Source organism: Syngnathus leptorhynchus, chromosome 20, assembly GCF_054491065.1.
Source record: "Syngnathus leptorhynchus isolate UIUO chromosome 20, UIUO_Slep, whole genome shotgun sequence".
Taxonomy (NCBI): Eukaryota; Metazoa; Chordata; class Actinopteri; order Syngnathiformes; family Syngnathidae; genus Syngnathus; species Syngnathus leptorhynchus.
In genome coordinates, this window is record NC_141214.1 from 6,341,554 (window position 1) to 6,358,119 (window position 16,566).

At 53.3% G+C, this 16,566-nt stretch overlaps 2 protein-coding genes across 2 annotated transcripts; both read right to left on the reverse strand.

Annotated features, from left to right (window-relative positions):
* Window positions 1-499: 499 nt before the first annotated feature.
* Window positions 500-8,477, reverse strand: LOC147041202 (uncharacterized). Its single transcript, XM_085940006.1, has 8 exons — window positions 8,397-8,477; window positions 7,797-7,949; window positions 7,280-7,387; window positions 6,616-7,146; window positions 5,882-6,159; window positions 5,627-5,807; window positions 3,257-3,507; window positions 500-3,042 (listed from the first exon to the last, which is right to left on the reverse strand). The coding sequence occupies exons 2-8, from the start codon at window positions 7,900-7,902 to the stop codon at window positions 2,827-2,829; spliced, it is 1,671 nt and encodes a 556-aa protein (XP_085796132.1). The 5' UTR covers window positions 7,903-7,949; window positions 8,397-8,477; the 3' UTR covers window positions 500-2,826.
* A 1,276-nt stretch (window positions 8,478-9,753) lies between these two features.
* Window positions 9,754-16,268, reverse strand: LOC147041203 (uncharacterized). The gene is made up of 3 exons (XM_085901355.1): window positions 15,815-16,268; window positions 15,424-15,541; window positions 9,754-14,935 (listed from the first exon to the last, which is right to left on the reverse strand). The coding sequence occupies exon 3, from the start codon at window positions 14,801-14,803 to the stop codon at window positions 10,835-10,837; it is 3,969 nt and encodes a 1,322-aa protein (XP_085757481.1). The 5' UTR covers window positions 14,804-14,935; window positions 15,424-15,541; window positions 15,815-16,268; the 3' UTR covers window positions 9,754-10,834.
* Window positions 16,269-16,566: the final 298 nt, after the last annotated feature.

The following is a 16,566-nucleotide window of genomic DNA, read 5'->3' on the forward strand; positions in this document are numbered from 1 at the left end:
CACGCACCAAAGACTAGCTGCAATATGCACACTCACGCTCACAGAAACTCAGCTAAATCATTCTCTCTCACGCAGACGCAGGAACACACGCACGCGAATATCTGGTCGAGATTATGCATTCCTTTGCATTGATTTCTAATCATTCAAACGTTATTAATGTGCTTGCTGCCGCATGACCTTCTCACCGCGGCCACCGGAGGGCGCTGCAGCCAATGCAAATTTAATAAAGTAAAATTAAAATCACTTATTCTGTAAGAAAATATGCTTTGGTTGATTTACAATGACAAATTGAATCTTTGTGACTTTCAATCGTACTTACCGAATTCCAAAAGAAGTCACTTTAAATTCCAAATCAAAAACATTTAACCCCTCGCTTAGATTTTCGGTGTGAAATTTTGTAGTCAATTCTGAACGATAAAAGTGCGTGGCTACGGTTTACTAGTAATTGGCTGTCTGAATAGTTGAGTGGTATGAGAAAATAAAAAGAAAGACAACTCAATTGTGGGTGGAAAGGAGGTTTAATTTGTGTCAAAGCGCCATCATCGTCGTCACAAAAAAAAGGATATCGCCGTGTCGCTAGGTGACACCGCGGAGTCACTGATAGGGAGGGAACGCGGTCGTCCAGAGTTGCGAGGCTGTGATTATCGTCGCCATGGTTACCTGGAAGGAGGTCGCTATCCGCACCGTGCGGACATAGAAAAAGTCTCGCGATGGCAAAATCCCCCAAAATAGAAAAGACGAGGCTGGTCCTTCCCCCAAAACGTCCCGCTCAAAAGTCACCAGTTATTCTTTGTCCAGTCAAAATATTCGGGAACAAACGTAGACAAGAAGATTGGAACTACATTACCCAGGATGCGCACGGGTTCCGTGGAATTCAAGTCAAGTGAGGGAATAACAGCAAGTGGAAGAAGAGCAGCACGGGGCTTCCTTCAACTTTTTGGTATTCGGGGACCTTTCAGGCTTGCTTTGTTTGGTTTTTATCTCCTCCTCACAACAACAACAACAACAACAACAACAAAACGCTCCAGAATACGCGTGGTGAAAAATCAATCAACCAATCCGAGGAAAGATTCAACCAAAGCCGCGTACAAAGTCAGCAACCTACAAAAATATGCAGGCAAATGTTCCACTTTTTTTTTTTTTGCTTAGCGTTTTGTGAACTTAATTACCCAGACAAAAATACCTGAGAGAAAAATGACCAAAAAGTATTTGTGTTTTTTTTTCCTCTGTAATATCTTGTCTATCACAAGTCGAATCACAAAGTTCAAGCTTATATCATATACATATACTATTTATTTATATTCCACATACAGTACAGTATATGCATGTATGTGGATATACATACACATATATACGTAACTGTATGTATGTAGTGAGAGTCAAAGAGTATGAGGAGGGAGCAGCCATCATGGCTGGAAAGCTTTGAAGGTTACACCTGGAAGTCCACACACGCCTTCATCCACACACAAACACAAGAGAAACTCCAACACAAAAAAAGGGAGGGGTGGGGGCGGGGGGGTCTGTGTGCGTGCGTGAGGTGAAGAACCGTTTCAGATCAGCACCATCAAAGTCCAAAACAACAACGTGTTTGTATCTGTAGTGTGTGTGTGCGTGCATAAATGTTGAGGGGAGGAATAAAAGGCAAAGGTGCCGAGCCAAAGTGTGTGACGCTGCCAAAAGAATTGACTAGCACGCTTCCAAAAAAAAAAAAAAAAAAAACCTAACGAGCATCTGATACCCCAAACTCTCTCTCAGCTCTCACATTGGTTCCTAAGCCCCGCCTCTTGCACCATATGAAATCCCTGATTGGACAAGATACATTCCGTTCTGCCTCTATTCTCGGACGACGGGCGACCGGTCGCGGCCCCTCCCCGGTCGATGCCCTCTGTAAAAAATCTAGAAAAGTCCTGCTGGCCTACATGGTCGTAGAAAAATAGACACGGCCGCCCCGCCCCGCCCGGCTTCCTCTTTGTCCGCTTGAAAAATAGACTTTGACACATAGAAAAGAACACGAGACGATTGGACGCCGTATGGCGGACGTGTGGAAAGTGAAAGGGCCACGCGCCGGATGGAGCAAAAAGCCAGCATGACGCTGCCACATAGCGCTTCCACTAAAGTGCTGCAGTTGTTAGGTCAAACGGTCACCATCCTCTGCCACCCCGGCCGGCAGATGGAGCGAGCTGCTCCAAACAGAGGCATGGCGGTGCAACAAGACGTGGACGCAATGCCTTGAGCGAGCGTTGCCACCTAGCCAGGCCGCATCCACCTAATCTTCGCCAAAAGTCTCGCTGTTGCTAAATGGATTGGTCGCCGGGCAGCTCCTTGGAAAATGGAGTTTGACACAAAAAGAACATGACACGATTGGACGCAGTGCGGATTATCAGGGTGCTAAAAACATACGATGCCCAGTGCCGCATATCGTGACGGCATAGCAAGGGCGCATCACATCGTGATGGCGTCAAAGAGTTTCCACAAAAAGCGCTATTATTGTTAGGATGAATGGTCACCGCTTGAAAACAGACAAACGCCCCATCAGGTGCAGAACGTTGACCGTGAGGGAACTCTGGATCGTTAATGCGGGAGGTAACCACAGTTCTGCGTGAAAAAAGCTACCGCAGCATAGCCTTGAAGTGTTGTGGAGCGTCGTCGGATAGAACAGGGTGGGGGGGATGACACCTCTGCGGAAAGTCCTGACGGATGGCACGGTCAAAGAAGCGAGAAGATAAGGGGCGTCGCATAGCGTTTGGTCCCGTCCATTAAAGTGCTGCTGCTGTTGTTGGCTTGTCTGCTCACCGTCCCCAGCGGCGGCAAGCGGGCGGGAAGGGTTTACAGGTCGCCGTGACGACTCTCGTACTTGTTGATGATGTTCCGGCAGCGTCCGAGCTCCTTCCGCATGTCGGCCACCTCCAGGCGCAGGGCGGCGTTCTCGCGCTCCAGGAAGGCGGCCCGCACCGAGATCTGGTTCTCCTTCAGACGACGGGCGTCACGTGAACGCTTGGCCGCCTCGTTGTTCTTCACGCGACGGCACCAGTACTTTTCGTCCTGGAGGGAGGGGGGTTGCGCGGTATGTGGGGGAGTGGGGGGAGATGGCGGGAGGAGCGTCAGTCACGTGATGATGGAGGAGGAGGAGGAGCAAAGAGTTGATGCTAATGTCTATCTAGTTGTTCGTCTATCGTCTACCCTTTTATAGATCACCCCTTCATCCATCCATCCATCCATCCATCCATCCATCCATCCATCGTGAGACTTGTAGTACCTTCTGCTCGTTGGGGACCAGCATCTTGCGGGCCTTCTTGATCATGGGCTGCGGTTTGAGCTCCTCGTCGCTGAAGCGGTGCCGGCGTGGGTCGAAGGCCTCCTGGCCCGGCACGCTGGACAGAGCCACGTCGGCCGGGTCGGGGTCAAAGTTCACCTGCACGTCGTCGCCACCACCGGCCGTTGACGACCCCGCCGGTCCAGGCGGGCCGCCGGTGGGGGGCGATGCATCCTGGGTTGCCACTTGACCACCTGGAGGAGGAGAAGGAAGGCGACATGTTATGGTTGACTTGGCATTTAAAAAATCTCTGTTCGAACCACTAGATGTCGCCAGAGTCACTTTGTGCTCAAGTCACAGATCAGGTGCAGCTTTAAACGTCCTTACTTGCTACCGCTAGATGGCGTCAGAATACCAATGTGGCATTATGTTGACATCATTGATTTTTATATTGATGCATTATTGCTGATCATAGGATTCTAAAAATGATTAATTCAATTAATAGTATTATTTGCCTTTCTCGTTTTATGATACAGACAGACAGATATGATTCTATTTGATATGGATGTATTTAGTGTTTTTATTTTATATTCTGCTCTTCTAAGATTAACTTTCAATCTGAATTTTATTTTAATTGAATAATAATGAATATAGGGTTATAGTTGGTTAGATTTTTCTTCAACATAATATGTCATTGCTTCGGGTTTTGTCCAACTCCATAGCCACTACTAGATGTCGCCAACATCACAATCGAGCTTCCCTTTCCACTTTTCCTTTCACTTCAATTCCCAACACTCGAGGCCCCAAAATTCCGTTTTTTGTCACCTTGACATCTGGAAAAAAAATGCTGACTGTGCACATTTTGGACAAATGACAGAGCAACGGCCGTCATTCCGAGGGCGCCGCACCAGTGCTGCAGGTTGGCAACAAAGGCCGTCGTTTCGGCAAACAACGATGCGACGCCCCCGCTCCGCTTTGGAATCGATGTTGCCATGGCAACCGTCCCCCCCCACCGCTGATGTGAGTGCTCCGAAGACACCTGTGGGTGTGGGCCCGTGCGTGCTGACAGCATCCTACCCGCCTGCCACCTCCGCACGCTTGCCGCCCCATCTGTTTGTCTGTGCGTCATCCTCATCTTCTGCCCCTCCTCTGCACAATCAAAAGCGCCGTGAACTGACGTTTGACTTTGGTGTGGACAAATCTAACCGACTCAACTCACTTCTTCTAGTATTCTGATTTCTTGAGTTTTGAACTGAAGACAAGCGTGTGTGTACTTTTTTGCTAGCTGTAACATGGGCGCATGCACACACGCAGGTGACATGCCCGGCGGTGCGCTCATGTCAACAGAGTTATGTCATCAACACGCTTGCAGACACGCCGGCCCCCCTTGCCCCTCCCCGCTCGACTCCTTCCTTCCTTCTTCCCTCTGTCAAAGCGGCCTTAAAGTGGGCTCACTTCAAGGGCTGAGAGGCAAAAAGTGACATCTGTCAAGCCGACAATGACACCAAGCTGAAAATTCTCAAATCAAACTCAAAGTGAATTTCTTTCACACAGATTGTGATCATTTTTTGATCATAAAACGCAATCCATCTGGAGCCCGAGTAGGTCATGTGCCAAGCTGAGCCGGCCTACCCCCCCCCCCCCCCCCTTTTGGCTCGCTCGTTCTCTCCTCCTGGCCGGCTCCCTGCAGCGGCACGTGACGCAGCGACGGCACATGGCCCGAGCGTGTGAGCACACATTTCAAAACATGCAAAGCAAACTCGCCTCCTCCCTCCTCCCTGCGCAGTCAGCGCGCCTTAACTCTTGCCTGACTGGCTGAGTTAAAAAAACAAATCAAAAAAGAAATACTGTGCCAACGCCATAGTGACAGTCAGGCTGCCGTTGGCATACCCAGTCCATCCATCCACCCACCTGTCTCGCTGCCTATTATGAACGTCACCTCTCTGTCTTGCTCTCAGCGTAGTAAACCCAGCGAGCAAGTGAGCAAGCGCGACTTCACTTCTAGCTCGATGCTTCAGATTGAGCTCCGTCACGTGTTGGCAGTACACACAAGCGCACACGCCGCACAGATGAGAGCGCATTAAGGCAAGCATAGCTGCGTGCGCACAAAGCCGACGGTAATATGCATCCTCTGAGTTGCTGCGGCACATTTGGCCTTGCAGTCGCTCAAAAAAATATTGCTAAATGGGAGAGTATGTGAATGAGTGGCAAATGCGCTGGGCTTGAAATTTGTAATACTACTAATCATCACTAGGTGGCGCTTTCACTGGGCCTGAACTACAAATTGAGTCGGCCTAATTATTTTTTGGAAAGGTTTCTATCCATATTTGTATTGATACCGATGCCATCCCAGGCCCCTGCGACTTCACTTACCATGGAGACACTCAGGTCCTCCCATCAAGCCTTGCTGTTGAGGCGGCAGCGTTTGGACGCTCTCCAGTCCCAGCAAGGAGGACGAGGACGACGTAGAGGACACCGAGGAAGAGGACGAAGATGGCGAAGGAGAGCTGGGCGGGCACTGAGAGCTCTGACTAGGCACTGCCGATTGGGAGCTCTGATTGGACATAAAATAAAGACAGGTTCAATGTTGACATGTCCTCGCCCCATTCAGTCCTGTCCTGTCGCTACCTGCGAGGGGATCTGGGCACTGGCGGAGCTGGTTCCGTTTCCATGCATGCCCATTCCGTTTTCAGTCAGGAACTCCTCCAGGTCCATGTACTGCAGCTGGAACAGGCCGCCGTCGCACGGCAGCGTCCGCTCCCACAGCAGCGGGCCCAGGAATGCTGACTGGGAATTGGGCCGCAGAGCTCCTGAGCCCGGGCCACCACCACCGGGGCCGCCGGGCCCACCGCCGCCGCCGCCCAATCCCGACGAGTTCTCATCCGAGTCCAGAGGTTTGCCTTTATCTGCCCGGGAGGAAAATTTGTCTCCGGTTATCATTTGAGCACAGCTCTACATCAACAAAATGCAACGTTAGCACAGGTTGGCGCAGCGGAGGATGGTTTTCAAAGAACTTGGGGGCTTGACCCCTCTTCACCGAAGACCAACCGAGCGTCTTGTCGGTATGAATGTTAGCGAAAATGCGCATTTCTGCCACTGGCTTGCGACCGGTCCGAGCAGATTCGCGACACAGCCAAGTGCAGGACACGCATACGGACGGCCGAGGTGCACAGGCAGCTTAGAAGTTCATTTCAGGGCAAGAAAGAGGAAAAAACACCAGAGCGCTTGCCACATTGAGACTCGAGCGGACTCGACTGGTCGCACGCTTTTGCATTTCCCACCTCTGCCCCTTTAAAAGAGTGAGCGAGACGACGCGCTTGCACGAGCAGGCCCCCGCGCGGGGCAAGTTCCCGCACGCTCACCTTTGATCTCGGAGCAGTCTTTAACGCCTCGCTGGTCAGCCTTGACGGGCAGCTGCAGGAGCGACTTGAGATTGGTCATGGAGGTCAGGTGGCCGCCCGGGGGGCCGCTCGACGCACCGTTGGGAGCCCCGAACTGGGGGCTGGCCCCTGCGGGGAGCTCCGGCGGTGGCGGCAGAAGCAGCTGAGCGAGAGGCCGAGACATAACTTCCGACCACCGGAGAGGGGGGGTCCGCTGTTCAAGACCGAAAGAATCCAATTGGCGCGTCGTCCGGTAGGTGCGCGTGCCAGCGGCAGGTGCGTGCGTGCGTGCGTGGGTGGCAGCAGCAGACGACAACGAAGAGGCCTCCTTATCTCCTAAACTGCCCCATGGCTGCCGAGACCCCCCTCGGGGACTCGCCTCCACCCCCTCCTCTCCCTCCTTCTCTTCCTCCGTCCCCGCCGAGTGCGCGCTGGATCCCGGGAACGCGCGGCCAATCGGGCAGGCACCCCAAAGCGCACGCCAGAACAAGAGCAGCCAAAGTCCACGAGGGGCTTGAAAAAGACACCAAGTGAAAATGTGTCAACATAAAGATGACACGAATGAAAAGAAAAGGAAAATCCGAGGGAGCGTCACTGCGTCACACAGAAGATGCCGCTCTCATGCGGGTCCGATGCGCTCTCTCACACTCTCTCGCAGTCAGCTGGAACCAACACGGGCCGCTCTTGTGACGCCACAAATCACTGGGAAGCTGCTTTGAATACGACGGCCGCGCCCCCTCGCTGCATTCAGGCTCTGGCAAAAGATGGGAACTCACAAAGAAAAAGCAAGTCACTTTCCAAATGCTCCAGTTGGGATTTTTTTGTGCGTGTATGTTAGCTGTTTTGATCTATAAAAAAAAAACGGGGGGAGGGGGTGGCTCGAGTCAAATTAGACCATGTTTGGTGCTATTATTTAAATGTAATAATTTTTTACCTGAAGTTTAGCAGGCTAACAAGCTGCAGTAAAAACATGTTAGCTTGTTACTTGATTTATGTCTTTATTGCTCAAGAATTCATGATATGGTTAGCTGACATGGTTAAGTTATTGAAAAAAATACACTACACTTCAAATGATTATTTTTAATCTCATCTAACACCTCATTTGGTTCATCAAGCCAGAAAAAAAAGTTTTGCTTGTGCAGCCTTGGTCCAAACACAGTCACCTTTCTCATTTGTTTGTTTGTTTTGGGTGAAAGCCTTTTTTTCCAACGAGTATAAAGGCAACGCAAGGTTCCCGGAAGCCAATGGAGCATCAGGCCACGCCCCCATTCGGAAGCTCTTCCGTGATGGGTTGATAACACACCTCGCCCCACCCACTGAAAACACACATGGCTCACGCTCAAATGACCATACTTTGTGTATCCAAATTCACATTTTGAGACATGCGCGCGCACGTATTCACTCATAGTAACACTCATAAACAGACGAAGAGCCACACCCACGCACACTCAATACCAATACTCAATATCGCAAATACACACAAACGTGTACGTGCACAACACAACTACGGTAAACACAAAAACACACGCAGAGTGATACACGCCCAAACAAGCACGCACCAAACCCAAGTGATACCCGCAGTTCAAACCAAACCGTCCCCCCACCCGTGCTTCTGCACAGAGGACAGCCTCCACGCACAACGTGAGAGGCCTGAAGTGAACATGCTCGCTTCTTACGTCATATTGTGTGAGAGAAGTGCATGAAAACAAACGCCCCCGCCATGTTGGATTGGACAATGGACGCCCTTCGGTCCACTTACTCACCCAGTCAGACGCCGACGCGCGTTCACGTGGGAGCAGAAGCAGAAAACTGCGCGCGCACACGCTGCTCGTCATTTGTTCTCCCGCCAAGTGCGAACAGGGGGGTCACGTGTCGGCCGCACGCGTCGAGCGGCCTCACGCCGATTGGCTGAAAGTAGGTCACTCCTGAAGGCTCTACCTGCCTTCCCATTGGTGGAAAATAGGTCACGGGCCCCGCCCACAGTGTTCCCCATGCACGTGACTGAGCCTTCAAACGGAAACCGGGAGCACAATCACAATGTTTGACAGCAACTTTTCGGACGCTAGTTGCAGATTTTATTCCGTGTACAAAAATATTTATTCATGCATTGAACGACAATTTGTTTTTTAAATATACAATAAATTAATGTGTCTGTCAATACATCGGTTACAGCTTACACGTCATGTATTCCTAATTGACGTTGTTTGACGTAATTGTGGGAATTACTCTTTCAATAAAGTAAAACGAGTGTTGGTTTAAAAAGATGTAGTGCTACACTGCATTTTGGGAACATGAACCAATTTCCTAGAAAGACTCAACACTCGTGATGGGTCCGGCGAAACCGATGCGTCGGCGCATGTGTGGAGCTCATAGAGCGAAGCCCCGTGTCGGTGAGCGTATCGCTTTAAAAAAGTCACGTGACGAAACGAGCAGCAGTATAGTCTGTCAAGGAAGCGCGCCGAAGCTGTTAAAGGAAGTGCATTGTCAACGGGATGGATCTGCTAAAACAATATCTGATCTTTTGCGGTCCCCAAGGCAGAGACTGGGACAATCAAAAGACCCACTACACTGCACTCCAGCCTCATCTGTGCTCTGTGAGTGGTTGTTTTCAACGGCGGGAGAAATTGTGTCTAAAAAACGCAACAGGATTACTTTTAAGACATTGGAAAAACTTTTTTTTAATAAAAATTTGTAAAACACAAATCCCAGTGCACAAGCATACTCTTACATGTTCACATTATTGATTGACTGTAACAAAGAAATAAAATATATTTTAAATTTAAATATATTTTACAATATAATATATAATTACTTCAATGAATTAATGTATATACTAGATCAGCAAATCAGTGTCAGTTGAGTCTGTCAACTACAATGCCTGTGGTATTTTTAAGGTCCATCGGGAGACGCGGGTGTCAGCAGTCAGCGACACAGTATCAACGGTGTCAATACAGTTTGCCAATGTGTCGGAACGACACACGACGCCTCTTCGCCAGCATTGCGTTAACATCAGCTGTTCTTGAGGACGAAAACCTGTCAAGTAAATGTGAATGAATGAAATAGCGCCATCATACGGCCAATATTTGGCATGGTAGCCTTTTCCGCTCTCAAAAGAAAACGTTCCGGTTTCAAATATTTTTTTAATTTGAGGGATTTTCAACAAGTCACTTTTTATGCAAAGAAAAGAATAGTTATTTAGTAACAACAATAATAATAATAATAATAATAATATACACATTTTAGTTGTACAGAAAGAAAATGAAACAAAAAAATATGCAAAGTTGAACATTGTGAACAGGATCTACATAATAAACTATGCGTGCACGCTCGAGTTACAAAAATTGTCGCACGGAAAGAAGGAAGGAAAAGAATAAACACGTGTATGCAGAATGAACCCCTCCCCACCCCAACCCGTTTCACCATGTACCCCGACCTCAACCCTGTTGCCCCACCCTCACAATACAGACACTGATAGAAGAGGATAACTGGGGAGTAAAAAACGGCAAGTTGTCAAGATATAATAAAATAGAATCAGGAATTATTTTATCAATACACTCCGGATTATTTCTACACAAACGCTTTTCTGGTAAAAAGTCCACCTTTTGCTTTTGTACTGGTGTGTTGACCAAAACATTTCAGTCATGTCGCTTATGTTTTCATTTTCTCAACAAACAATAATAAGGCATCTGAACTGTGCTGGAAAGCTGGGAGGATTTCATGACGACAGGCGGCACGTGGCCGTAAAAACAAACAAACAAACAAACAAACAAACAAACAAACAAACAAACAAACAAACAAACAAAAGAAACAAATGTGCACAAAACAAAATAGTGTTTGCATGGAACAGAGAGCCATTGCGTGCGCATTGGTCTTCTGCCCGAGTGTGAGTTGACTGTGTGTGTGCGCGTGCGTGCGAGTGTGTGTGTGTGTGTGTGTGTGTCTGTGTGTGTGTGTGTGTGCGTGTGTGTGTGTGTGCAGGCGCGTGCACGTCTTGTCTCCATGTGTGAAGGTTGCAGGTGCTACTCCAAGTGGAGCGTGACGAGGTGCTCGTGTGTCTTGGCAGAAGGTTGCGGAGGCATGAAGAGCCCCTTCCTCAAATGTCTTGTCCCTTTTGATAAAAAAAATCACCAGCTCATTGTAAAAAGAAACGGACGGGGGGGGGGGGGGGGGAACTAAGCTAAGTTACAGATGAGTGAAGTTCTTAGTGAGCATACTCGGTCAGAACCGAGGACCTCTCGTGCGGGACCTGAGCCGGCGGCAGGGGCGTCCGGGCCGGCGAGCAGTCGCCGGCGGACGAAGGAGAGCCTGTCGGCTTGCTGTCAGCCCAGCGGGCCCCCAGAGCGGGCGCCTGGCGGCACGACAACTTGTGTCGTTCCAGGAGCCGCTGGTTCCAGAAGCGGCGTCGACATTTGTGGCAGCGGAAGGTGGCGTGCCGGAGGTGGCGCCCGCGGTGGCGGAGGGCCTTGAGAAGGTTGCCACTGCGCCGGGCGCACACAAGGCAGCGCAGGCGGGCGCGGCGCCCCGACATCTCCGGCGGGTGCCGCAGGGTGCGGTGCAGCAGCAGAAAGCCCCTGCGGGTATAGGTGGCGCCGGGGCAGATGGGGCAGGGGAAGCGCTTGATGGCCACATCCATGGACAGCAGCCCACTGACTTTGACGGCGCCCCCAGACCAGGACTTGACAGCTGAGAGCCCGCCGCGCACCCTCAGCTGCGCCAGGAGCTTCTTCTTGTTAATCTGGGCCAGCATTCGCCCCCGCCTCTTCCTCAGGAGCAACAGCTTCCTGCGCGTTTCCCTGCTGAGCGGCACGCCCACCAATTTGCCGTCCCGCATGATGCTGTGGATCACCACCCGTTTCTTCTTCTTGCGCACTTTTACGCTCGCCTCGGGCTGTTTTCTGGGGCGGTAGTGAAGCGGCTGCTGGGACACTTGCTCCGGCGCGGACGGAGGCGGGGGGGTGGAGCCGCTCAGGTGTTGCGCGGGAGCCGAGCCGCCGTAGCCGGCGTCGTAGAAGGCGGGCGAGTAGCCGGGCGCGTGCAAGTGCTCCACCCTCTGGCCGTTGCGGTCGATGCCGTGCTGCGAGAGCTTGTGGCGCACCAGACTGTTGGAGTAGGCAAAAGACTTGCCACAAACCTGGCAACGAAAGGACTTCTCCAGGCCCGCGCCACCGCCGTGTACCGTCTGCTGGTGCGCCGTCAGGTGGAAATAATGGCGGAAGGATTTCCAGCACACGGTGCAGGTGTAGAGCCTCTGCGAAGGGGTCCCGGACGTGGGAGACTTGTCCTCTTGCGGGCAAGACGAGAAGAAGTCTGAGGTTCCCTGGTTGGCCACCTGGCCGATAGCGGAGGCAGCGGCGGCTCCTTTGATTCTTCTGCCCTGGTTGTCGATCTCACCTCTGCGGTGCAGCTTGCCGTGTCTGACGAGGCTCTGGGCATAGGCAAACATTTTCCCGCACAGGTTGCACTTGTAGTTTTTCTGGCCCGAGTGCACAGTCAGATGTTTGGTGAGGTGGAAAGGTTCCCGGAACATTTTGCCGCAGATGTCGCAGGCGTGCGGCTTCTCGCCCGTGTGGACCCGATTGTGGCGACGCAGGGTCTCAGCCCGCCGGAAGCGCTTGCCGCATAGCTGACAGCCGTACGGTCGCTCGGAGCCGTCGCCGGGCGGCGCTGGACTCCGCCGCCTCCTGACAAGGCTGTCGGGGTCTCTCTTCTCTCTGGGCTTGCGGGGCCGCCGAGGCTTGGCTTGCGGCTGGCTGTGGTGCGACAAGGGCACGGTGGAGCCGTTGATACCCGGCGAGGACGTCGGCCCGCCCAGGTTACCGAACCCCAAGCCCCCCAGCAGCCCCCCGATGATGTCCCTTCTTTCTCCGTCCCTGCCTTCTGTGTTGATGTCGCAGGAGGCGGCGGCAGCGGCGGCAATGGCCGACATTGCGCTGCTGGTGACCTCATCCTCGGAATCGTCCAAAAGAGAGGAGAGAGGAAGGTGCGGTGTCGGCTGCTGCTGGTGGTGGTGGTGCGGTGGCGGCTGCTGCTGACTCTGCGGGTGCGGGTGAAGGGTCGGTGCTAAAGGGGCCTTCCGAAGGGTCGGGTTGCTCATGTCCCCGCCGAGTGCGGCGTCCGGTGAGTAGAGCGACGACGCCTGCGAACGTCTGTAGTCGTCGTCATAGGACACCTGGCCGGGGTAGCGGTTTCTCGAGTAGTCGCCGGCGTATTTATCGTCAAGAACGACGGCGTTGTGATCCGAATGGCGCATTTTTCCACCGCCGCCCGTGTTGCCGGCTGAGCTGCCGGCAGCGCCGCGGTTCTTGGAGCTCCGGGGAGGTTTTCCGCAGGAACCCGAGGCGGCGTGGTTGAGGAGGGAGGTGCTCTCGCGGAAGCAGCGTCCGCAGGCCGGGCAGCGGAAGGGCTTCTCGTCGTGGATCTTCTCGTGGCGGGTGAGTGACTCACGTCGGTTGAAGGACTTTTGGCAAATGTTGCAGATGAAGGGGCGGTTCTCAGAGTGCGTGACGCTGTGTTGGATCAGGTGCCCGCGTTTCTTGAACTTCTTCCCGCAGTCACCACAGCAGAAGATCCTCTCGGGGCTCGGCGACGTGCGGTTAGACCTCCTGCCGTGGGCGTCGGGCGTCAGGCCGTGACTGCGTAGGTGCCGCCGCAAGCTGGAGAGATGTGTGAAGGCTTTTCCGCACTCTCCGCAGTGGTAGAGAGATTCGGCTTCGGCTTGGCCCGTTTCGCTCCGACTGCGCTTTTCTCTGGATTTGGGCCCTTGCCGGTCGCAGTCTTCCAGCACGGAAGCAGAAGCGGATGGGGCGGACGAGGATGACGAAGAGGAGGAGACGGCGGAAGACGACGGGTGTTGTGACGGCGATGAGAGCAGAGACGATTGCTGCCGCTCGCTCATTTCGACGCCTCCGGAAGCCCCTCCCGCCAGACCCGAAGCTGATGAATTGTGCCGATGACTGCCAGAACTGGCGTGAGCTTGAGTCTCCGCCTTCCTTTGCGGCAGGTATCCCGCCATGGCTTTTTTCCGCCGGCTCCCGCCACTGCCGCCGGAGGAGGCCTCCCCCGATTTGGTCCCGTCGTCTTTGGGGAGAGACAAGTGAAGGGGCAGGGGCAGGGGGATGCCCGCCTCCTGCTGCATGAGGGAAGCAATCTGATTGGACGACAGGACGGGAATGCTCTGAAAATCAAATCCCCCCAGGGGAGCCGGCTGGGGGGCCGGGTGCAGCGGGTGGGGGTGGTGCGTGTGACCGTGGGGGTGAGATAAGGCGTGCGGAGTCAGTTGCTGCTGCTGCTGCTGCGGAGCTTGCGGTGCCGAGTGGCCGTGGGAGGAGTGCAGGGCAGGGGGAGGGGCCAAGGACGAGTTGGACTCGGCGGAGCCCTGGCCGAGACCCAGACCCAAGTGGTTGTGAGTCCCCTGCTGGACCAGGAACTGCTCCAGGCCACTATTGGCGGGGACTCCCGAAAGGAAGTACTGGTTGGCTGCCAGCATGCAGCTGAACTGCTGGTGGAGGCTGCGGGGGTCCGACTGGTGCCCCACAAGGGGCACCGTGCCGCCGGGGGGGTTGCCAGAGGCCGACACAGAGGTGGAGGTAGATGAGGAGGAGGACGAGGGTCCGGAGGAGGGCTGCGGCACCGACAGACCGGGATGCAGAGGTGGAGGCGGCGGGGCCGGGAGGACCCCAGCCCCGCCAGTGGCGGCACTGCCCCCAAAGTCAAAGCGTCCCATGCCCGAGTGCAGCTGCTCCTGTGCCAGCGCCGCCTCAGCCGGATGGAAAGGTCGCAGGAACTGAGGATAGCCCGACGAGGAGCCGCCGCCCGCGCCGCTTAGCTTGCTCGACTTCCTGGAGCTGTGACTCGACGACGACGAGGACGACGACTGACTCTGGTGCGAGATGGATGTGGGAGGGGCGCTCATCTTGGCGAAGAGGGAGGAAGAGTCGGCAAAGGCGTTGCCGCGGGAGGCGGGCAAGCTCCCCAGGCCGAGGCCGGACAGCAGACCACCGGACGTGTCTGCGGGCGCCTGGTGCTGTTGCTGAAGCTGCTGTTGATGCTGAAGCTGCACCTGCTGCTGGTGGCTCAGCTGACGGTCCAAGCCCAAACCCTTGAACTGATGCGCCTGGTGGCCGCTCAGCATCTCCAGGATCTCCATGGGGTACTTGCTGAACTGGAACATCTCCCAAGCCAGCCACAGCCCAGAGGTCCCGGGGTCAGAATAGTCCACGCTTCTCCACAGATCAATTACTCATTTATGCCGGCGAAGAGACCGCCTGGAGAAGAAAATGTGGTCCTGCCTGCCTTTGGGGTCCTGCAAGATGGAGAAGAGTCAATGGGGTCATGTGATAGAATGCCATCTTCCCTCTGCAAGTCCAATGAGGGACAAGCAAAATCACGTTACAGCAACAGAAAAATCTGAATTTGGGCCGTCACTAACAATTTCTTTCATAATCAATCAATCAAGCAAGGAAACTACCAATTACTCAGTGATTTGGACCACACACATCTTAATTTCCATCCCTTCATTTAAAAACAGTGGTTTCAAATGCACAAACAAATCCAGATGAGAATTCCAAACCGGACGCTTGCAAGTTTCTCACTTTGATAAGATGTGATGACAACAACCGGAGCATGAAACAGGCTCAGGCTTCTTTTGGCACTGTCAATCACGGCAAGCTGTCACTCAAACTAGCATCACTGACAGCATCGCTATTTAGTTAGCATCTTTTGTTATTTTTGCTTGTTGTTGCTGATATCAACACAACTATGACTCTCCGCAGGCGTGTGCGTGTATCTTACCTGCTTTGTGACGCTCGGCAGGGGGTGACCGAGCTTGATTTTGGGGGTGACGACTCGACTTGGCTCGGCTCGGCTCTCAGCTTGTTGGAGTCGCCTCCATCAGCAAGCGGGCAGCGAGCTAAACGTGGACCAAACGAAACATGAGAGTTCGGACGGCCAATTACATGGACAGATTGCTTGCCGGCTCAGTTAATAAACGTACAACTCCGCGGAATGAGTAGAAACCCGCAACAAAGCAAAAGTGGACAATCTGCGATGCTAACAGTTTAGCCAAGAGACTAGCTTCTGACTAGCTCAATGCTAACGGACGAGGTAACCTTAAAGACAAAAAGTACTTACTTGTTAAAAAATAACCACAATAAATAAATACAATTAATAGCAGGATCCTCACCTCCAAATGCTCGAGTAAAAACGGGTCCAACATAAGCGCCGTCTGGTTTGTCCCGCCCGGGATAGCTAAGCTAAGCTAACCGAGCTGAGCTAGGCCTGTTTGGCAAATGGTCGGAGCCGGTGCGGCCCGCTCGCCATTGTCACCGCCGCCTCCTTTCCACCTTTTGGCCGCCTCAGGTGCTCCTGCTCTCCGCTGCTGATGTGGGGGGTGCGGGGATGGGGGGGAGGCTGCTCGCCTGGCTCTCCACCCCGCGTCGGTACTCGCTCGCTCTCGCTCGCCCCCCACCTTCTCGGTGGGTCGGAGCCCCGAAGTGGTCGCTTCCTGTACGGAACGCGCGCTGGTTCCGGCCCGGGTACAACAAGGCCGTGGGTGTCCGGCCGCGACCACCGCCCCGCTTTCATGCGCCTGCCAAATAGTGCGCCACTCGTCGGTTCGGCGCGCGTGCACGGTGGGCTTGTTGACACCGCGCGCGCGTGCGTGCCACTTCATAGCAATAAATCCATTTTACACGACACGCGTGTGATTGTGTGGCTTGCACTTGACACGAGCCGTTTGTTTTGTGTATATGTGTTTAATGTTGTAATTCTGGGTTCTACATGAAGTGGTGACCGCTCTGTTGCTGGAGACTAGTCCATTGTTTGTCCAGTCTTGGCATATGAAGTATTCCCATTTGGATGGCCCCCAACGTGTTTTCTTGATGGGATCCAGGATGCCCCCCCCCCCCCCCCCCCCCATATGTCCCCTGAAATTGA